Source organism: Salminus brasiliensis, chromosome 20 (genome assembly GCF_030463535.1).
Source record: "Salminus brasiliensis chromosome 20, fSalBra1.hap2, whole genome shotgun sequence".
Lineage (NCBI taxonomy): Eukaryota > Metazoa > Chordata > Actinopteri > Characiformes > Bryconidae > Salminus > Salminus brasiliensis.
The window spans coordinates 6,818,447-6,842,994 of NC_132897.1; the positions used below are offsets into that span (position 1 = coordinate 6,818,447).

At 36.5% G+C, this 24,548-nt stretch overlaps 2 protein-coding genes across 2 annotated transcripts in view; one reads left to right on the forward strand and one right to left on the reverse strand.

Annotated features, from left to right (window-relative positions):
* pik3ip1 (phosphoinositide-3-kinase interacting protein 1) overlaps nucleotides 1-19,262 on the forward strand; it is a 28,825-nt gene extending 9,563 nt beyond the window's left edge. Inside the window, exon 6 of the mRNA XM_072664709.1 lies at nucleotides 17,159-19,262. Within this exon, the coding sequence (XP_072520810.1) occupies nucleotides 17,159-17,375 (217 nt within the window). The 3' untranslated portion in view covers nucleotides 17,376-19,262. The remainder of the gene's footprint in view (nucleotides 1-17,158) is intronic.
* A 1,059-nt stretch (nucleotides 19,263-20,321) lies between these two features.
* limk2 (LIM domain kinase 2) overlaps nucleotides 20,322-24,548 on the reverse strand; it is a 48,402-nt gene continuing 44,175 nt past the window's right edge. The window contains exon 16 of the mRNA XM_072664966.1: nucleotides 20,322-22,441. Coding sequence (XP_072521067.1) covers nucleotides 22,255-22,441 — 187 coding nt within the window. The 3' untranslated portion in view covers nucleotides 20,322-22,254. The remainder of the gene's footprint in view (nucleotides 22,442-24,548) is intronic.

The following is a 24,548-nucleotide window of genomic DNA, read 5'->3' on the forward strand; positions in this document are numbered from 1 at the left end:
GAAGGAAGCGTTAACGGCATGGTCCTTCTCCCAAAATACAGTTCATTTCTTAACTCCACTTATCCTGCTTTTGTTGGAGTGACTGTCTCTACAGTACAGGGAAAGCATCCCCAACTCCCCAACTCCCCAACTCTAATTCCAAATACAGTAGATGGAGCGCCACTATCATTCCAGAGAACACGGTTGCAGTACTGGGGGGCTTTATACCCCTCTAGCCCACGCCTGGCATTAGGCATGGTGCTAATAGGTTCAGGTTTATCTGCTCCAGAGAGTCCTATTCTTTTGGCAATGCTTCTTTACGGGGACTAGACAAGCTGTCTGTGTGCATTTGCACATCTTTCTCAGCATTGAGTAGCTGAATGCATTCATTAGAAGGGTTGTCCACAAACATTTGGACGTATAGTGTATATTTAGGTAAAAATGTGTACAATGAAAAGGATTAAAGCACTAAGTTATAAGCTATACAAACAAAGCATCGTCTAAATGTTTGGGCGCCTCAGTCAAATTACATGTGATTGTTTTGTGTAAATAGTTCTAAATAGGCACTTACAGAAATGGTACTCTACAACCTGTCCCATTGTGTGGCTAGATGGCTCTTCCTCATGATGGAAAATCAGTTGGAAATGTTAACAAACCTTTTAAAACGGCACCAAAAAGGGTTCCACTATTGTTCCAGGTAACACTAGTTCAGAGTAGAGCTGGGCAATATGACAATATTTTATCATATTGTGCTTTATAAGCTTTTCTAAGCATATGGAGGAGACTGCTAGTACTTAATAAACACTAATCAGTTGCAGGTTTCATTACAAACAGTGTGATTAGACTGGTTTAATAAGATGAAGAGCAGCAGATGTTAATAATAGAAAATAACTGTTCTCAGTGCAGAAGAGGATCTGAATAGTAGTTTATAAGAATCTGTTGTTACTGATGTCTTTAGTCTGTGATTATATGTATCGTGATAAATATGATGTATCATGAAAAAAGTCTTTAAATATTTAGATTTAAAAATCTGTTATGCTGACATACAGAACTTTTTGCATTGAAGCGAGGCTTTCTAGGCTTTCTAGGCTTAATTGTGGATTAAAACACAGCTCTGTGACGTGTAACAGGGTTTTATTTGACATAAAAATTATGTAATTTTGTATAAATGCCTGTAAACAAAGGTAACGACAGTGTTAATGCATCGATGAAAAGTTGTTTCTAAGCATGATTTGCAGCATATTGAATATAACGCATCACATTTTTAAGTATTTTTGTAAAAAGACATTTTAGAACAGTCCGGAAATGCAAGCGATGGTCTTCTGTATTTCAGCAATTTTTACACTGAATTTAGATTAATACTGCTTCTGCAGAATGTCTCCTTACATTTCCCAGTGATTTTCTTTCAAATAAAACAGAATAAAATACAAAAACCTGTATGATTTTAGATAGTGATGATTTCAGAATACCGAACAATTTATGCGATGAAACAAATTGCACTAAATTATAAGCAAAGAAAACATCTTCTAAAAGAAGGACTTGCTTTCTGGTAGAGAGTGAAATAGATGGGCTGAAATGTGGTACTTTCTAACTTTCTTGTGATAATTCTGTAGATTATAATCATTTGTCTAAAATGACATCACCGTCGGAATGTATTATAGTAGAATCCAATGGACAGTTACTTACAGCCATGTGAAAAAATTAGGACATCCTGTGAAAATCACCATGATTTTGTCTTTTGAAACATATTTTTATTTACATTTTTAACATATGCACATTGAATTGGGTCTCTTTCCGATGGTAGAAGCTGTACTTTGCCATCAACTGTGGCAACAAGAGCTATCTGTAGGTCTCATGATGACATTTTAGGATTGTTGGAGACTTCCATACACATCTTGAGGTCTGCCTTCGGGCTGAACTGGCTAGGATGGTCTGATATGACCATGCTGGCAGTTTTTTTTTAATATTTACCACTTATAACTGATTTAGCGGACAGTGGAATGGCTGATTTCTTACTGTTCTGAGATGATTTCTAACCCCCTTCCAGATTCATTTGCTTCACTTCAACAGTTAAGAGCAAACCAGGCTAAATGTCTGAGTGTTTGAAAAAGACTCCTCCAGAATCCTCTCTCGCCATGTTCTGATCATCTGCAGTTCATTGTAGGCATTTTAAGTAGTAAGTGTTGTGGCAGTGTCCTCTCAATAGTGTCCAGATTTTAAATATGTATAAAAATAAGGTTTTCATGGGATGTCTAGTTTTTTCACTTGATCCATTGGCTTCTATTGCAACAGGCAGTTTAGTACCAGCGATTCTGGCACTTGTCCATTGACATTATTGTGATTGGGAGCGAGATTAGCTTAAAAAGCACTGTAGTTTTCCTTTAGAGAACCTTGCCCTGCGTTGCTGTGAATACAGTCCAGTTTTCACTGAGCTGGACGTTTCTTTGCTGAATAGAGTTTGTTTCAGAATGTGGCCTTTGCTCTAATGAGAGTCTGGGTGAACGAGTTGAAGCTCATTGCTTTGTTAATAGACTGTAAAGAGGTGGGATGGTTGCATAACACGCTGCAGGCTTGTTCCACACAGCTGAACAGATACAGAGAGGGAGGAAACCAGCATAGACTCACAGAGGAGCAAGTAGAGAGAGTAAGGAGAACAGGCCTCCAACATGTCACCCTGTCCCGCCATGAGTGTTTGTCTGCCCACGTTCCATCGTCACTCCTGACTGCCTCTAATAAACCCAGGGAATGAAGGCTATTCATCTTTTCCTTGTCAGTGTTGGAGGCTGCAGCACTGGCTGTGCTTTGGGTGTGCATTGGCCCAGCACTGCCTCTTCACGCTATGGCAGATTAACAGTCCAGACTAAAAATACACACACCCTCAGCAGCGAACCAAGTCACAGCTCCTTACTGCTCCCTGTAGAGCTTCTAAATATAATACTGGAGGCTCTAAAGAGGCTCTCTGAAATCAAACGAGGCTTTCCTAAAGATGAACCAGAGCTGATGTGCTGAAATGTTCTGAGAGCAGAATGAGACCCGTCTGCTCAGAGACGGTTAAATAACTGGATTATGTAATTAAAGTCTCCTTGAATTTGCTGGAACACCATCTCCTGACTGCAGCTAATCAGATTGAACTGTTTGAGTCGAGAAACTAAGAAATTTAAAAGCAGCTGGAGTTAAATTAGTGTTCTTTATGTTCTCAGAGAATAGAGATTTTGCCTGCTCTATAAACCCCCCAAACTCACATCAGGCACAACACATAAGCCCAATACATGTAATTTGAATAAAATGCAGATCATGCTGTGATATTTGAGAATGCAGTGAACATTATTCACCGTATGGATGTCAGTTTATTACACTCATTTTAAATAAGTGCATATGCATAGGATGGTACTTATGTATTTTGCCATTTTTGGTGCAAAAATTCATGGTAATTTTTACACTTGTTTTGATCTATATGTAAAAGGTAAAGGTGCACGTATTTGTCACTGTATAGTATACACTGTACAGCGAAATGTTTCCTCCGCACAGCTAAATTGCCCAAAAATGCATGTGATGGTAAGGCTATATAGCCTTATGTATTTTGGCATTTTTGGTGCAAAAACTCATGGTGATTTTTTACACTTATTTTGATCTATATGTGTTTCATACATCACGTTGGGACATTATCCAACTGATTTAGGTGTTTTTACATGCCGTTGGGAATTTTGAAAAATTGCCCAAAAATGCATGTGATGGTAAGGCTATAGCCCTATAGCCCTATAGCCTTATAGCCTTTGCACTTATTTTGATCTATATGTGTTTCATACATCACGTTGGGACATTATCCAACTATTTTAACTGTTTTTACATGATGGTTGGAGTTCTGAAAAATTGCCCAAAAATGCATGTGATGGTAAGGCTATAGCCTTATGTATTTTGGCATTTTTGGTGCAAAAACTCATGGTGATTTTTTACACTTATTTTGATCTATATGTGTTTCATACATCACGTTGGGACATTATCCAACTATTTTAACTGTTTTTACATGATGGTTGGAGTTCTGAAAAATTGCCCAAAAATGCATGTGATGGTAAGGCGCCTTATGTATTTTGGCATTTTTGGTGCAAAAACTCATGGTGATTTTTTACACTTATTTTGATCTATATGTGTTTCATACATCATGTTGGGACATTATCCAACTATTTTAACTGTTTTTACATGATGTAGGGAATTTTGAAAAATTGCCCAAAAATGCATGTGATGGTAAGGCTATAGCCCTATAGCCCTATAGCCTTATAGCCTTTGCACTTATTTTGATCTATATGTGTTTCATACATCACGTTGGGACATTATCCAACTAATTTAGGTGTTTTTACATGCCGTTGGGAATTTTGAAAAATTGCCCAAAAATGCATGTGATGGTAAGGCTATAGCCTTATGTATTTTGGCATTTTTGGTGCAAAAACTCATGGTGATTTTTTACACTTATTTTGATCTATATGTGTTTCATACATCACGTTGGGACATTATCCAACTAATTTAGGTGTTTTTACATGATGGTTGGAGTTCTGAAAAATTGCCCAAAAATGCATGTGATGGTAAGGCTATAGCCTTATGTATTTTGGCATTTTTGGTGCAAAAACTCATGGTGATTTTTTACACTTATTTTGATCTATATGTGTTTCATACATCACGTTGGGACATTATCCAACTATTTTAACTGTTTTTACATGATGTAGGGAATTTTGAAAAATTGCCCAAAAATGCATGTGATGGTAAGGCTATAGCCTTATGTATTTTGGCATTTTTGGTGCAAAAACTCATGGTGATTTTTTACACTTATTTTGATCTATATGTGTTTCATACATCACGTTGGGACATTATCCAACTGATTTAGGTGTTTTTACATGATGTAGGGAATTTTGAAAAATTGCCCAAAAATGCATGTGATGGTAAGGCTATAGCCTTATGTATTTTGGCATTTTTGGTGCAAAAACTCATGGTGATTTTTTACACTTATTTTGATCTATATGTGTTTCATACATCACGTTGGGACATTATCCAACTAATTTAGGTGTTTTTACATGCCGTTGGGAATTTTGAAAAATTGCACAAAAATGCATGTGATGGTAAGGCTATAGCCTTATGTATTTTGGCATTTTTGTTGCAAAAACTCATGGTGATTTTTTACACTTATTTTGATCTATATGTGTTTCATACATCATGTTGGGACATTATCCAACTATTTTAACTGTTTTTACATGATGGTTGGAGTTCTGAAAAATTGCCCAAAAATGCATGTGATGGTAAGGCTATAGCCTTATGTATTTTGGCATTTTTGGTGCAAAAACTCATGGTGATTTTTTACACTTATTTTGATCTATATGTGTTTCATACATCATGTTGGGACATTATCCAACTATTTTAACTGTTTTTACATGATGTAGGGAATTTTGAAAAATTGCCCAAAAATGCATGTGATGGTAAGGCTATAGCCTTATGTATTTTGGCATTTTTGGTGCAAAAACTCATGGTGATTTTTTACACTTATTTTGATCTATATGTGTTTCATACATCACGTTGGGACATTATCCAACTATTTTAACTGTTTTTACATGATGGTTGGAGTTCTGAAAAATTGCCCAAAAATGCATGTGATGGTAAGGCTATATTATGTATTTTGGCATTTTTGGTGCAAAAACTCATGGTGATTTTTTACACTTATTTTGATCTGTATTTTGGCTGTTTGATCTGTTTTTGTATTTTTAATCTGTATTTTGGCTGTTTGATCTGTTTTTACATGATGTAGGGAATTTTGAAAAATTGCCCAAAAATGCATGTGATGGTAAGGCTATAGCCTTATGTATTTTGGCATTTTTGGTGCAAAAACTCATGGTGATTTTTTACACTTATTTTGATCTATATGTGTTTCATACATCACGTTGGGACATTATCCAACTATTTTAACTGTTTTTACATGATGTAGGGAATTTTGAAAAATTGCCCAAAAATGCATGTGATGGTAAGGCTATAGCCTTATGTATTTTGGCATTTTTGGTGCAAAAACTCATGGTGATTTTTTACACTTATTTTGATCTATATGTGTTTCATACATCATGTTGGGACATTATCCAACTATTTTAACTGTTTTTACATGATGTAGGGAATTTTGAAAAATTGCCCAAAAATGCATGTGATGGTAAGGCTATATAGCCTTATGTATTTTGGCATTTTTGGTGCAAAAACTCATGGTGATTTTTTACACTTATTTTGATCTATATGTGTTTCATACATCATGTTGGGACATTATCCAACTATTTTAACTGTTTTTACATGATGTAGGGAATTTTGAAAAATTGCCCAAAAATGCATGTGATGGTAAGGCTATAGCCTTATGTATTTTGGCATTTTTGGTGCAAAAACTCATGGTGATTTTTTACACTTATTTTGATCTATATGTGTTTCATACATCACGTTGGGACATTATCCAACTAATTTAGGTGTTTTTACATGCCGTTGGGAATTTTGAAAAATTGCCCAAAAATGCATGTGATGGTAAGGCTATAGCCTTATGTATTTTGGCATTTTTGGTGCAAAAACTCATGGTGATTTTTTACACTTATTTTGATCTATATGTGTTTCATACATCATGTTGGGACATTATCCAACTATTTTAACTGTTTTTACATGATGTAGGGAATTTTGAAAAATTGCCCAAAAATGCATGTGATGGTAAGGCTATATAGCCTTATGTATTTTGGCATTTTTGGTGCAAAAACTCATGGTGATTTTTTACACTTATTTTGATCTATATGTGTTTCATACATCACGTTGGGACATTATCCAACTAATTTAGGTGTTTTTACATGCCGTTGCGAATTTTGAAAAATTGCCCAAAAATGCATGTGATGGTAAGGCTATAGCCTTATGTATTTTGGCATTTTTGGTGCAAAAACTCATGGTGATTTTTTACACTTATTTTGATCTATATGTGTTTCATACATCACGTTGGGACATTATCCAACTGATTTAGGTGTTTTTACATGATGGTTGGAGATCTGAAAAATTGCCCAAAAATGCATGTGATGGTAAGGCTATATGCCTTATGTATTTTGGCATTTTTGGTGCAAAAACTCATGGTGATTTTTTACACTTATTTTGATCTATATGTGTTTCATACATCACGTTGGGACATTATCCAACTGATTTAGGTGTTTTTACATGATGTAGGGAATTTTGAAAAATTGCCCAAAAATGCATGTGATGGTAAGGCTATAGCCCTATAGCCCTATAGCCTTATAGCCTTTGCACTTATTTTGATCTATATGTGTTTCATACATCACGTTGGGACATTATCCAACTGATTTAGGTGTTTTTACATGATGGTTTGAGTTCTGAAAAATTGCCCAAAAATGCATGTGATGGTAAGGCTATAGCCTTATGTATTTTGGCATTTTTGGTGCAAAAACTCATGGTGATTTTTTACACTTATTTTGATCTATATGTGTTTCATACATCACGTTGGGACATTATCCAACTAATTTAGGTGTTTTTACATGCCGTTGGGAATTTTGAAAAATTGCCCAAAAATGCATGTGATGGTAAGGCTATAGCCTTATGTATTTTGGCATTTTTGGTGCAAAAACTCATGGTGATTTTTTACACTTATTTTGATCTATATGTGTTTCATACATCACGTTGGGACATTATCCAACTAATTTAGGTGTTTTTACATGCCGTTGGGAATTTTGAAAAATTGCACAAAAATGCATGTGATGGTAAGGCTATAGCCTTATGTATTTTGGCATTTTTGGTGCAAAAACTCATGGTGATTTTTTACACTTATTTTGATCTATATGTGTTTCATACATCACGTTGGGACATTATCCAACTAATTTAGGTGTTTTTACATGCCGTTGGGAATTTTGAAAAATTGCCCAAAAATGCATGTGATGGTAAGGCTATAGCCTTATGTATTTTGGCATTTTTGGTGCAAAAACGCATGGTGATTTTTTACACTTATTTTGATCTATATGTGTTTCATACATCATGTTGGGACATTATCCAACTATTTTAACTGTTTTTACATAATGTAGGGAATTTTGAAAAATTGCCCAAAAATGCATGTGATGGTAAGGCTATATATAGCCTTATGTATTTTGGCATTTTTGGTGCAAAAACTCATGGTGATTTTTTACACTTATTTTGATCTATATGTGTTTCATACATCACGTTGGGACATTATCCAACTATTTTAACTGTTTTTACATGATGTAGGGAATTTTGAAAAATTGCCCAAAAATGCATGTGATGGTAAGGCTATATAGCCTTATGTATTTTGGCATTTTTGGTGCAAAAACTCATGGTGATTTTTTACACTTATTTTGATCTATATGTGTTTCATACATCATGTTGGGACATTATCCAACTATTTTAACTGTTTTTACATGATGTAGGGAATTTTGAAAAATTGCCCAAAAATGCATGTGATGGTAAGGCTATATAGCCTTATGTATTTTGGCATTTTTGGTGCAAAAACTCATGGTGATTTTTTACACTTATTTTGATCTATATGTGTTTCATACATCATGTTGGGACATTATCCAACTATTTTAACTGTTTTTACATGATGTAGGGAATTTTGAAAAATTGCCCAAAAATGCATGTGATGGTAAGGCTATAGCCTTATGTATTTTGGCATTTTTGGTGCAAAAACTCATGGTGATTTTTTACACTTATTTTGATCTATATGTGTTTCATACATCACGTTGGGACATTATCCAACTAATTTAGGTGTTTTTACATGCCGTTGGGAATTTTGAAAAATTGCCCAAAAATGCATGTGATGGTAAGGCTATAGCCTTATGTATTTTGGCATTTTTGGTGCAAAAACTCATGGTGATTTTTTACACTTATTTTGATCTATATGTGTTTCATACATCATGTTGGGACATTATCCAACTATTTTAACTGTTTTTACATGATGTAGGGAATTTTGAAAAATTGCCCAAAAATGCATGTGATGGTAAGGCTATATAGCCTTATGTATTTTGGCATTTTTGGTGCAAAAACTCATGGTGATTTTTTACACTTATTTTGATCTATATGTGTTTCATACATCACGTTGGGACATTATCCAACTAATTTAGGTGTTTTTACATGCCGTTGCGAATTTTGAAAAATTGCCCAAAAATGCATGTGATGGTAAGGCTATAGCCTTATGTATTTTGGCATTTTTGGTGCAAAAACTCATGGTGATTTTTTACACTTATTTTGATCTATATGTGTTTCATACATCACGTTGGGACATTATCCAACTGATTTAGGTGTTTTTACATGATGGTTGGAGATCTGAAAAATTGCCCAAAAATGCATGTGATGGTAAGGCTATATGCCTTATGTATTTTGGCATTTTTGGTGCAAAAACTCATGGTGATTTTTTACACTTATTTTGATCTATATGTGTTTCATACATCACGTTGGGACATTATCCAACTATTTTAACTGTTTTTACATGATGTAGGGAATTTTGAAAAATTGCCCAAAAATGCATGTGATGGTAAGGCTATAGCCTTATGTATTTTGGCATTTTTGGTGCAAAAACTCATGGTGATTTTTTACACTTATTTTGATCTATATGTGTTTCATACATCATGTTGGGACATTATCCAACTATTTTAACTGTTTTTACATGATGTAGGGAATTTTGAAAAATTGCCCAAAAATGCATGTGATGGTAAGGCTATAGCCTTATGTATTTTGGCATTTTTGGTGCAAAAACTCATGGTGATTTTTTACACTTATTTTGATCTATATATGTTTCATACATCACGTTGGGACATTATCCAACTAATTTAGGTGTTTTTACATGCCGTTGGGAATTTTGAAAAATTGCCCAAAAATGCATGTGATGGTAAGGCTATAGCCTTATGTATTTTGGCATTTTTGGTGCAAAAACTCATGGTGATTTTTTACACTTATTTTGATCTATATGTGTTTCATACATCATGTTGGGACATTATCCAACTATTTTAACTGTTTTTACATGATGTAGGGAATTTTGAAAAATTGCCCAAAAATGCATGTGATGGTAAGGCTATAGCCTTATGTATTTTGGCATTTTTGGTGCAAAAACTCATGGTGATTTTTTACACTTATTTTGATCTATATGTGTTTCATACATCACGTTGGGACATTATCCAACTGATTTAGGTGTTTTTACATGATGTAGGGAATTTTGAAAAATTGCCCAAAAATGCATGTGATGGTAAGGCTATAGCCTTATGTATTTTGGCATTTTTGGTGCAAAAACTCATGGTGATTTTTTACACTTATTTTGATCTATATGTGTTTCATACATCACGTTGGGACATTATCCAACTAATTTAGGTGTTTTTACATGCCGTTGGGAATTTTGAAAAATTGCCCAAAAATGCATGTGATGGTAAGGCTATAGCCTTATGTATTTTGGCATTTTTGGTGCAAAAACTCATGGTGATTTTTTACACTTATTTTGATCTATATGTGTTTCATACATCACGTTGGGACATTATCCAACTAATTTAGGTGTTTTTACATGCCGTTGGGAATTTTGAAAAATTGCCCAAAAATGCATGTGATGGTAAGGCTATAGCCTTATGTATTTTGGCATTTTTGGTGCAAAAACTCATGGTGATTTTTTACACTTATTTTGATCTATATGTGTTTCATACATCACGTTGGGACATTATCCAACTAATTTAGGTGTTTTTACATGCCGTTGGGAATTTTGAAAAATTGCACAAAAATGCATGTGATGGTAAGGCTATAGCCTTATGTATTTTGGCATTTTTGTTGCAAAAACTCATGGTGATTTTTTACACTTATTTTGATCTATATGTGTTTCATACATCATGTTGGGACATTATCCAACTATTTTAACTGTTTTTACATGATGTAGGGAATTTTGAAAAATTGCCCAAAAATGCATGTGATGGTAAGGCTATAGCCTTATGTATTTTGGCATTTTTGGTGCAAAAACTCATGGTGATTTTTTACACTTATTTTGATCTATATATGTTTCATACATCACGTTGGGACATTATCCAACTGATTTAGGTGTTTTTACATGATGTAGGGAATTTTGAAAAATTGCCCAAAAATGCATGTGATGGTAAGGCTATATAGCCTTATGTATTTTGGCATTTTTGGTGCAAAAACTCATGGTGATTTTTTACACTTATTTTGATCTATATGTGTTTCATACATCACGTTGGGACATTATCCAACTAATTTAGGTGTTTTTACATGATGGTTTGAGTTCTGAAAAATTGCCCAAAAATGCATGTGATGGTAAGGCTATATATAGCCTTATGTATTTTGGCATTTTTGGTGCAAAAACTCATGGTGATTTTTTACACTTATTTTGATCTATATGTGTTTCATACATCATGTTGGGACATTATCCAACTATTTTAACTGTTTTTACATGATGTAGGGAATTTTGAAAAATTGCCCAAAAATGCATGTGATGGTAAGGCTATAGCCTTATGTATTTTGGCATTTTTGTTGCAAAAACTCATGGTGATTTTTTACACTTATTTTGATCTATATGTGTTTCATACATCATGTTGGGACATTATCCAACTAATTTAACTGTTTTTACATGATGTAGGGAATTTTGAAAAATTGCCCAAAAATGCATGTGATGGTAAGGCTATAGCCTTATGTATTTTGGCATTTTTGGTGCAAAAACTCATGGTGATTTTTTACACTTATTTTGATCTATATGTGTTTCATACATCACGTTGGGACATTATCCAACTATTTTAACTGTTTTTACATGATGTAGGGAATTTTGAAAAATTGCCCAAAAATGCATGTGATGGTAAGGCTATATAGCCTTATGTATTTTGGCATTTTTGGTGCAAAAACTCATGGTGATTTTTTACACTTATTTTGATCTATATGTGTTTCATACATCACGTTGGGACATTATCCAACTAATTTAGGTGTTTTTACATGCCGTTGGGAATTTTGAAAAATTGCCCAAAAATGCATGTGATGGTAAGGCTATAGCCTTATGTATTTTGGCATTTTTGTTGCAAAAACTCATGGTGATTTTTTACACTTATTTTGATCTATATATGTTTCATACATCACGTTGGGACATTATCCAACTGATTTAGGTGTTTTTACATGATGTAGGGAATTTTGAAAAATTGCCCAAAAATGCATGTGATGGTAAGGCTATAGCCTTATGTATTTTGGCATTTTTGGTGCAAAAACTCATGGTGATTTTTTACACTTATTTTGATCTATATGTGTTTCATACATCACGTTGGGACATTATCCAACTAATTTAGGTGTTTTTACATGCCGTTGGGAATTTTGAAAAATTGCCCAAAAATGCATGTGATGGTAAGGCTATAGCCTTATGTATTTTGGCATTTTTGGTGCAAAAACTCATGGTGATTTTTTACACTTATTTTGATCTATATGTGTTTCATACATCACGTTGGGACATTATCCAACTAATTTGGGTGTTTTTACATGCCGTTGCGAATTTTGAAAAATTGCCCAAAAATGCATGTGATGGTAAGGCTATAGCCTTATGTATTTTGGCATTTTTGGTGCAAAAACTCATGGTGATTTTTTACACTTATTTTGATCTATATGTGTTTCATACATCATGTTGGGACATTATCCAACTATTTTAACTGTTTTTACATAATGTAGGGAATTTTGAAAAATTGCCCAAAAATGCATGTGATGGTAAGGCTATATATAGCCTTATGTATTTTGGCATTTTTGGTGCAAAAACTCATGGTGATTTTTTACACTTATTTTGATCTATATGTGTTTCATACATCACGTTGGGACATTATCCAACTATTTTAACTGTTTTTACATGATGGTTGGAGATCTGAAAAATTGCCCAAAAATGCATGTGATGGTAAGGCTATATAGCCTTATGTATTTTGGCATTTTTGGTGCAAAAACTCATGGTGATTTTTTACACTTATTTTGATCTATATGTGTTTCATACATCATGTTGGGACATTATCCAACTATTTTAACTGTTTTTACATGATGTAGGGAATTTTGAAAAATTGCCCAAAAATGCATGTGATGGTAAGGCTATAGCCTTATGTATTTTGGCATTTTTGGTGCAAAAACTCATGGTGATTTTTTACACTTATTTTGATCTATATGTGTTTCATACATCACGTTGGGACATTATCCAACTATTTTAACTGTTTTTACATGATGTAGGGAATTTTGAAAAATTGCCCAAAAATGCATGTGATGGTAAGGCTATATATAGCCTTATGTATTTTGGCATTTTTGGTGCAAAAACTCATGGTGATTTTTTACACTTATTTTGATCTATATGTGTTTCATACATCACGTTGGGACATTATCCAACTAATTTAGGTGTTTTTACATGCCGTTGGGAATTTTGAAAAATTGCCCAAAAATGCATGTGATGGTAAGGCTATAGCCTTATGTATTTTGGCATTTTTGTTGCAAAAACTCATGGTGATTTTTTACACTTATTTTGATCTATATATGTTTCATACATCACGTTGGGACATTATCCAACTGATTTAGGTGTTTTTACATGATGTAGGGAATTTTGAAAAATTGCCCAAAAATGCATGTGATGGTAAGGCTATAGCCTTATGTATTTTGGCATTTTTGGTGCAAAAACTCATGGTGATTTTTTACACTTATTTTGATCTATATGTGTTTCATACATCACGTTGGGACATTATCCAACTGATTTAGGTGTTTTTACATGATGGTTTGAGTTCTGAAAAATTGCCCAAAAATGCATGTGATGGTAAGGCTATAGCCTTATGTATTTTGGCATTTTTGGTGCAAAAACTCATGGTGATTTTTTACACTTATTTTGATCTATATGTGTTTCATACATCATGTTGGGACATTATCCAACTATTTTAACTGTTTTTACATGATGTAGGGAATTTTGAAAAATTGCCCAAAAATGCATGTGATGGTAAGGCTATAGCCTTATGTATTTTGGCATTTTTGGTGCAAAAACTCATGGTGATTTTTTACACTTATTTTGATCTATATGTGTTTCATACATCATGTTGGGACATTATCCAACTATTTTAACTGTTTTTACATGATGTAGGGAATTTTGAAAAATTGCCCAAAAATGCATGTGATGGTAAGGCTATAGCCTTATGTATTTTGGCATTTTTGGTGCAAAAACTCATGGTGATTTTTTACACTTATTTTGATCTATATGTGTTTCATACATCACGTTGGGACATTATCCAACTGATTTAGGTGTTTTTACATGATGTAGGGAATTTTGAAAAATTGCCCAAAAATGCATGTGATGGTAAGGCTATAGCCTTATGTATTTTGGCATTTTTGGTGCAAAAACTCATGGTGATTTTTTACACTTATTTTGATCTATATGTGTTTCATACATCACGTTGGGACATTATCCAACTGATTTAGGTGTTTTTACATGATGGTTTGAGTTCTGAAAAATTGCCCAAAAATGCATGTGATGGTAAGGCTATAGCCTTATGTATTTTGGCATTTTTGGTGCAAAAACTCATGGTGATTTTTTACACTTATTTTGATCTATATGTGTTTCATACATCACGTTGGGACATTATCCAACTAATTTAGGTGTTTTTACATGATGGTTGGAGATCTGAAAAATTGCCCAAAAATGCATGTGATGGTAAGGCTATAGCCTTATGTATTTTGGCATTTTTGGTGCAAAAACTCATGGTGATTTTTTACACTTATTTTGATCTATATGTGTTTCATACATCACGTTGGGACATTATCCAACTAATTTAGGTGTTTTTACATGCCGTTGGGAATTTTGAAAAATTGCCCAAAAATGCATGTGATGGTAAGGCTATAGCCTTATGTATTTTGGCATTTTTGGTGCAAAAACTCATGGTGATTTTTTACACTTATTTTGATCTATATGTGTTTCATACATCACGTTGGGACATTATCCAACTAATTTAGGTGTTTTTACATGCCGTTGGGAATTTTGAAAAATTGCACAAAAATGCATGTGATGGTAAGGCTATAGCCTTATGTATTTTGGCATTTTTGTTGCAAAAACTCATGGTGATTTTTTACACTTATTTTGATCTATATGTGTTTCATACATCATGTTGGGACATTATCCAACTATTTTAACTGTTTTTACATGATGTAGGGAATTTTGAAAAATTGCCCAAAAATGCATGTGATGGTAAGGCTATAGCCTTATGTATTTTGGCATTTTTGGTGCAAAAACTCATGGTGATTTTTTACACTTATTTTGATCTATATGTGTTTCATACATCACGTTGGGACATTATCCAACTATTTTAACTGTTTTTACATGATGTAGGGAATTTTGAAAAATTGCCCAAAAATGCATGTGATGGTAAGGCTATAGCCTTATGTATTTTGGCATTTTTGGTGCAAAAACTCATGGTGATTTTTTACACTTATTTTGATCTATATGTGTTTCATACATCACGTTGGGACATTATCCAACTGATTTAGGTGTTTTTACATGATGGTTTGAGTTCTGAAAAATTGCCCAAAAATGCATGTGATGGTAAGGCTATAGCCTTATGTATTTTGGCATTTTTGGTGCAAAAACTCATGGTGATTTTTTACACTTATTTTGATCTATATGTGTTTCATACATCACGTTGGGACATTATCCAACTGATTTAGGTGTTTTTACATGATGGTTTGAGTTCTGAAAAATTGCCCAAAAATGCATGTGATGGTAAGGCTATAGCCTTATGTATTTTGGCATTTTTGGTGCAAAAACTCATGGTGATTTTTTACACTTATTTTGATCTATATGTGTTTCATACATCACGTTGGGACATTATCCAACTAATTTAGGTGTTTTTACATGCCGTTGGGAATTTTGAAAAATTGCACAAAAATGCATGTGATGGTAAGGCTATAGCCTTATGTATTTTGGCATTTTTGTTGCAAAAACTCATGGTGATTTTTTACACTTATTTTGATCTATATGTGTTTCATACATCATGTTGGGACATTATCCAACTATTTTAACTGTTTTTACATGATGTAGGGAATTTTGAAAAATTGCCCAAAAATGCATGTGATGGTAAGGCTATAGCCTTATGTATTTTGGCATTTTTGGTGCAAAAACTCATGGTGATTTTTTACACTTATTTTGATCTATATATGTTTCATACATCACGTTGGGACATTATCCAACTGATTTAGGTGTTTTTACATGATGTAGGGAATTTTGAAAAATTGCCCAAAAATGCATGTGATGGTAAGGCTATATAGCCTTATGTATTTTGGCATTTTTGGTGCAAAAACTCATGGTGATTTTTTACACTTATTTTGATCTATATGTGTTTCATACATCACGTTGGGACATTATCCAACTAATTTAGGTGTTTTTACATGATGGTTTGAGTTCTGAAAAATTGCCCAAAAATGCATGTGATGGTAAGGCTATATATAGCCTTATGTATTTTGGCATTTTTGGTGCAAAAACTCATGGTGATTTTTTACACTTATTTTGATCTATATGTGTTTCATACATCATGTTGGGACATTATCCAACTATTTTAACTGTTTTTACATGATGTAGGGAATTTTGAAAAATTGCCCAAAAATGCATGTGATGGTAAGGCTATAGCCTTATGTATTTTGGCATTTTTGGTGCAAAAACTCATGGTGATTTTTTACACTTATTTTGATCTATATATGTTTCATACATCACGTTGGGACATTATCCAACTAATTTAGGTGTTTTTACATGCCGTTGGGAATTTTGAAAAATTGCACAAAAATGCATGTGATGGTAAGGCTATAGCAGTATGATTGGGATTTGAATAGCTCCGTTAGCTGACAGCATCTTAGACCACTGGACCACCCAGGGTCCCCTCTTGGAACTGTTTTCCTAAGTCCCATGTAAAAACACTTAAATCAGTTGGATAGTGACCATGAATTATTAATCATGAAATAGGTCAGTTCAGCATGGGGACCCTGGGTGGTCCAGCAGACTAAAGAGCTGTTACTATGAGCAGAGGATCACTGGTTCGAATACCAATTATGCTGCTTACCCTGTTAGGTTGCACCCAAACAACTCCTTTCTTCCTCAGGAAGAAACTTTTTTTTATGTATATGTGTGATTAACCCAAATTTGTCTGGTCCTCTGCAGGGGCCGCGACCTGACACGGCAGCACGAGCAGCGAGTGTATGAGCGCGAGATGCACCGTATCACTCTTCCACTCTCAGCCTTTGCCAACCCCACCTGCGAGCTGGTTGATGAGAACACTATCGTGATAACGGCTGAACCCAGTGAGCAAACACCCACTCAGGACACTGTAGAGGGTGGAGACCCCCTGATAAACCCGGCGGGAACTCCTGGAGCCTGAGAGAAAGACCTGGGAGAAGACGTGTACTGGCCTGGAAAAGATGAATACAAGACTGTGCAGAATTTCAGATCAACACTACAACCACACACACACACTCATACACTCTCTCTCTCTCTCTATCTATCACCCTGCTGATCTTTAAAGCCTTTCTTGGAAGAAAAGAAGCTTTTCCTGGACAGCTGATGTTCTTGCCTCTGTGTGGAGCAGTGGAGGACACAAGAACACTCTACTATGGACATGTGGAAGAAGGGCTGGTGTATAAAAGTGCATGTTGGAGATTCTTTCCGCCGACCTGTCCTGAAATCCACACTTGCACTTTGTGGTTTAACTGAAGTACACTGAAATAGTTAAGACTGCTTGTGTGCGGAGATGTCAGTATCAGATTGTTGTGGGACAGGTATCTGTGGACGTTTTGAGGATGTTTTAACGTTAAAACGCGGTGTTGGAACTTCACCAATGTGTTGAACTGTGGGATGTATATACTTAGCCTAATACCGCTTTAATGTGGTTTTCGGGAGATGGTGCATCTAGTGTGGTCTTGCAAGTGTCACAAGCGGGACACTTGAACGCTTACCGATAAAGATTCCCAATCCGATCCAGTGAATTGGGATCAGGGCCGGTCCAGCTATAGTAGAATGGATTGGGTATCGGCTGTTTTAAGCCCAATCCAGTTCCAATTCCAGAAAAGCACATTAACACATTACTGCAAGTGTTATATTTGGATCAGGGGTGCGTATTTGAGTGCACTACTTAAGGTATTTGACACAGGTCACAATAATTCTCCAGTCTTCATGCACTGGATACAACATGACTGTCCGTTAACAATCCATACACACTTATTTGAAGTGAAGCTGGGTAAAAAAAAACAAACAAACAAACAAACAAAAAAACATGATGTTTTGAGGATATATTTTCCGTTGTTTTTATCCCAACGCTTTGTTCACGAGGGGGAGAGAACGGAACAAGCGAGGGCTTTTGTCTGTAACTGAAACTGTCCTTACTGTGCCTCTCCTTCGCCACACTGCTCTGCCTATGGGGCAGTTAGCAGATAAGCTGATATGTGTTTCAGAAGTCCGTCTCAACCATGAACTCAGTGTTTTTCAAAGGGCGAGAGATTCTTTTGCATTCGAGGACTGAAGGAACGGAATAATGCCCGGGTTTCCACAGACATGGCCTTAGTGTGGTACTTCTGAATGTATCTGGATGGCCCTGGTTGGCCCCGGGCTTCAGAAGTGTTTTGCAGAGGTGTCCTTGAAGGCCTCCTGAACTGAAAGAGAGCGTCAGGACAGGTTGTTCAGCAGGCTGGTGAGAAACTACATGTCATGTTGTGGCTCGGCAGCAACTCAAGGCCCTTACATTTTAATTATAACAGATTATTTGTTTTTCTTTATTTTTTTTAAGAAATGGGAAGACTGCTTTGAGTCAGAGGACCTCTGGGACCACAAAAGCGGTTTAGACATGGAGAGATGAATTCCACAGCTGTGGATAGAGCGTTCATCAGTCATGTCTAAGAACTCTAAGGGAAAAAAAGAAAGGGTGGTTTATTGGGTAGTTCGGGAACTTGACACGCCAACATTCACTCAGTCATTTTTTAGCAGACTCAGAAAGCCTGTAGTGTTGGACACCTCTGACTTTTTCCGTTCATAAACATATCTGAACTTGAATGGTCTTCTGGATCTTCAGGCACTGGGGAATCATTTGGTTATTGTGGTTTGTTTTCATTTTGCTATGGCCTAAAATTTGGATTCTGATTTTATTTTCTCTGCAATCTTGATGTATCAGAGTGCACCTGCATCTAGTTTTCAAAGATCTGACTTGTATTTTTATGTTTGGCAGATTTTTACTGCTATGACCGAGGATGAATATATAAAAACAAACTAAACAAAACGGTGGTGTTTTCTGATTTGTTCATGTAAAGATGTTCCACTTTACATGTTGTTTACATCAGGATTTGAACTGGACTGGGTTCCCCAAAATCATCTTAGCACAAAGCTCTTTTTTGACAATTTTGTCCCTTAGCTTTAAACGGCAGAAGGCAAAATGAATAAATAATAATAAAAAAAAATACAAAAATAAATAAAAAACCCTAAAATGTCTCAACTTCAGTCAAGAGCAATTTGTATTATTTTAAAATTAAATAAATAAACACATTAATCAAAGAGATCTGTTAAAAAAGTTAAATACTAGATATAATTTACTAGAAAATAATTTAACAGGATTAAAAGTGAAGATTGTTCTTAAAGTACTGCTGGTTTCTACATAAGGAAAATGGCTGTCCAACATCACACCACAGGGATCAGATTTTGAAGTAGAGTTATTTTACTGTTGGCTGTTTTCTGCACCATCACCTGTAGTTCTTATTTGCTGAAATTTGTGAATGCTTGGGTTATGTTTACATTACCAGACCGAAATGACTCCAATGTCGAATCCAATCTTTTCAATATAGATTTAGGGCACATCAGTCATATGTGGTCCTAGATTAGATGCGTATCTGATTCATGAGCATGCGGCATGAACATGAACAGTCAGATCAGATTTTATGCGTCTCTGACAGCAGTCGACGGCAGGACGAAGTCGTTGTCGATTTGCCTGATATGAAAATGGCACAAAGAAAACAGATCAGTGATACAGTAAGTAAAACAGGTGACTTACATCTATGCATGTCAAGTGCCAAAGTCTGTCTGAGCAAAAAAACAAAAACAAATCTGAGCTGATTAATGATGCTTGTAATGTGAACACAGCAAAAACAATTAAGTATAAAGTTAAGAAAGAAGGGAAATGTCCAAAAATAACTTCTTTCTTAAGACACTGTTGTGAATCCTGCCCCCCGGACCTGACTGGTTGCAAATAGTGACCCCTTGTGGCAGTGTCCCCTTTTCTTGACATTAGAACAATGCAACAAAGAGCCACATTGTATAATACATAAAAAAAAACAGCCCTACAAGATTTTACTCATTTAACATTTATTTAAAAAACTGTAGTGTAAGAAACACTAAAGTAATACACACTGTAGTGGTTATGATCGGAAGACATCAGTACCTTAATAATGCAAGAGAGCAAACTGTACTTCACATTCTACAAAAAATCTGCAATCAGCAAACCCATATTATCCCAGAACTCTTACAAAATGATCTAGAAACCTTTATACAATTCTTACACCAGTCTCCAAACAACTCCAACACAAAATCTAAACTCCAGTTATGTGAGGGCTGTGATTAAACTGAGGGTGGCACCATTCTGTGCTAATCACCAACCATCTAGAACAATTACTGTGGTCTTCAGCTGCTTTGATGATAACCTATTTACATCAGGCTGTTGAACAACATTCCAGAACAGAGAGCGATCTCCAATTTCACCAAAATCTGGAACAAGCACCTAGAACTACACTATAATGACGAAAGTATTGGGACGCCTATAGGAGCTTTTATGACATCCTGTTTGAAATCCATGGGCATAAATATGGAGCTGGTCCTCCTTTGCAGCTCTAACAGCAGCAGGTCTGGAGCTCTGCAGTTATTGAGTCAGCAGTGTTGGAGACTTTTCTGCACTATGCTCTGAGCTCAGCACTCAGACCCGACCCCACTCTGAGACTTTACGAGGTCTGACACTTGGCGGCTGAGCTGCTGTGATTCCTAAATGCCTCCACTGTTCAATAATACCACTCACAGTGATAATGGAAGGAAAATTGTCCAGCTGATTTTTTGCTGCAATGGTGGCTCCTATTACATACAGCGCCACGCTGGAATTCAGTGAGCTCTTTAGAACCACCCAGTCTTTCATTAAATGTGTGCTAGGTGCTTGATTTTATACACCCGTGGCAATGGAACTGCATGAAACACCTGAATTCAATTATTAGGACGTGTGTCCAAATACTTTTGTCCATATCATGTAGTGTATGGGCAAAATGGGCAAAATGAAATTCAGCTTGGTCCCTGTAGAGTAGTTTCCAACCCTGGTCCCTGGAGGATCCCCTGCCCTGTTATAGTGTTTACCCTGTTCCTAACACAGCTCATCCAGTTAATCTGCTAATTAAGAAAGAATCCATACCTGAGCTGAAGGTCTGCTGGAGGGCAAGGAGCAGGGTTGGGAACCACTACTGTAGAGTGCGGTACGCATGTAACCAACCAGCAGAGGGCAGCATGGTTGAGCGAATTTGAACTCCAGGGACTGTGCCGTCCTTTAAAATCAAACATAGCCTGCTAAAGTACTTAGTGATCAAGCGTCGACTGATTTAGTGAACGTTCCTCAGCACATGTTTCAACAGATTTCTTAATATTGTATTAAAAACAGCAATGCTTCATATTTGTCCAAATGGATACCGGTCTAAGACACCGCTGATTTAGTTCAGGGAAGGCACCCAGCTCACACACACACGACAAACACCATAAGAAGAATCTTGCTTTTCCTAATCCGAGCAGAAATGAAGCTAGCAGCTGTGTGACGTTTGGGAAACGTTGGATTCATTTTTACAGACCCGTCATGGCGCTTCCAGGTGCAGGCCTTCCAGAAATAGACGGCACAGGAGATGCCAAGAAGTCCATTACGTAAGGAAACAAACCCCTTACCGTCAAAATAATAGGAAAGACATGGAAATGTGCCTTATCCCTCATTACAAAGCCTGCCGCTCTCAAATGCCCTCAAAATTCCCAAAGCCAGCATAAACATTCCGACCGCTGCATCAGTCCTTATTCCCACTTCACATCACACACACCATCTCCACAGCTCTGGTTATGTAAACTCATCCGTGTAGGTAATGAGGAAGAACAACGTTAGTCCGGCTCCGTTTGGTCACTGCCTCCAGCAGTCTGTGCAGGCTCTCCGTGAGCAGGGGGGTTGTTTAGAGTCCAGAAAAGGATCTCTCGGGCTACGTGCTGCTATTTTAAAGGTTGGACCGCTCCGGAGCCCGTTTAGTGGGGCTGGGGTTGGGTGAGAGGTCGTTGGAGCTTGGGCTGTGAGTCCTCCACAGGTTCTGCTGCAGCTCGTCCAGCTCGGCCGGCAGAGGGATGCCCAGTTCCTGGTTCAGCGCCAGGGCCTCAAAACAGTCCTCTAGCTTCTCGAAAGCTGGTCTGGAGAGGGAAGAAGGGGGAAAAGGGGGTCAGATGGAGAAAGCAAGGTCCTGGATTAATGTAGAATCGTAAAGCAGACTACTGGATTTTGTTAATATTGTACGTATGAAATAAGTGCAGAGGTATTTATCTGGTTAGGGTTTCAGGAGAATTCCAAGACAACATACATGCAATGAGTGCAGTAAAAGCCTGTTTCTCTAGCTCCCATTGTCCTGTTTGACAAATCTGGCAGTTGTTCTGTACATTGTGTCAAACTTTCATGATGAACAGACCAATAGAAATGCTCCAAAATGACATGGAATAAAATATTTTTCACTGTCTTCTGTTGAAAGTTAAGAATGGAATTTGTTAATTTCCTAGGAGTTTCCATAACTGGAAAATAGTATCCAAATTTTCAGGCTTTCCACATTTTACCGGAAGCATACGAGCCTTGCTGCTCACAGAGATTTGGAAATTTCACATCTTACAACCACTAGATTCAACCATGTCTGGGTAAGTCCTAAAAATAAACAATTAGCAATACTATCCCTACCCACAACTGTTTTGGCTGTGTGTCACGTTAGTAGCTTTGAAATGATGCATAAAAAGCAGCTCGTCATCTGAACAAACTTCCGACTGCAACACTGAGCCATACATTTACGCATCTAAGTTCATGTGCATTGCTCTAGTGGAGCTCTAGTGGAGACTCTTCACTAAAAAAACCCCAAAAAAACACATTAAAGCAGCAGTATGCGAGAATAGGTACTTTTACACCACTGCCGTAAAAACAAACACACTATGAACTCCCCTTTGTAAACAGCTGTGGACAATTACAGAGATACAGAAGTGACATCTGAAGGTAAGTTATAAGAGTTATATTACAGGATTACAATAATATGACCTGGGTTACACAGCATTACGCAGTTCTGCCGGGAGGTCTTGTCTAGCTCATCTAGTTCTATAGTGCAGTGGCAGCGCTCTGGCCTGGAGCAGCAATAACCCATTCTCCCTATTTCAGTAAGTGTACCACCAACATGATTCAAAAGAAAGAGGTACGAAAAGAGCTGAGAATTTAGCTCAGACTGTTTATTGACATTGAGTGCTAATAGCGCCCTCTTGTGGAGAACTTGCCTGTTAAAATGAGGGACTCAGGAAGTAAGTTACAAGCATAGTCCATGAGATGTTTTGCATCTTACAAAAATATCTGTTTTATGGTTCTGCTTTAGCTAATTAGCAAGACCTTCCTGAGTTAAGAAGGCTTTAAAAAAAACTTGAAATGTGCTGGACAAGTGGGCAAGGTGGGGTTGAGAACCACAGAGTTAAAGCAATGCTCCATTTAAATACAGTGATGTTGGTCAGGTGGGTCCGATACTTCATGATCATACACACCCAGTTCACAAGCAGATTAATAAAGAGAGCTAAGAACAGGACAGGTGTTAACAAGTAACTTTCCCCCCAGCGTTTAAGAACACGTTCTCCTTTAACTACTAATGACTAAACCGGGACAGGGTGGGGTCTGTTTGGTGGTTATTCCTTGGGTACTTTTTTTTTGGAGTACACAAACACAACTGGAGAAAACATGTGAAAAGCAATTAACTCCACTGGGTGTGTTCATGGAAGGGCATGTTTTGCTGTGCTCGCTGTGTGTTGTTCTTGATGGGTTCTGTGGCTTTGGAGTGTCAGAGAATAGCTTGTTTACTGTACTGAGAGACGAGAGGGAGATAGAGAACATCCTCTGTACAGTGCTGCTTCACAAAGCTTACTGGAATTCAGCGTCTATCACTTGTTTACATCTCATCTCCTTTCTGTCTGAAGTCAAAACAACAACCTGCCTGCCTGCCTGCCGTGCTGAAGAATCTCACCGGAGTGCATCCGGCCATCAGATAAGCTGTGAAATGCTGATCCAGGATCAGCCAGAATCACCAATCTAGAATCACCAATGTAGAAACTGTCCAGTTTTTGTTGGCAGCTGCTTTCAGACGGCCTGAACTGGTCTTTGATGGTGAAGGTGGCCTTTAGAAGGTTCTTCGCACTAATTACACTTTAAGAGTGTATGCTGGTAAGCCAGCCTAGTACTTGACCAGCTAATCGTATGCTGATCTGCATAATCTACTTTACCAAGCCGGTA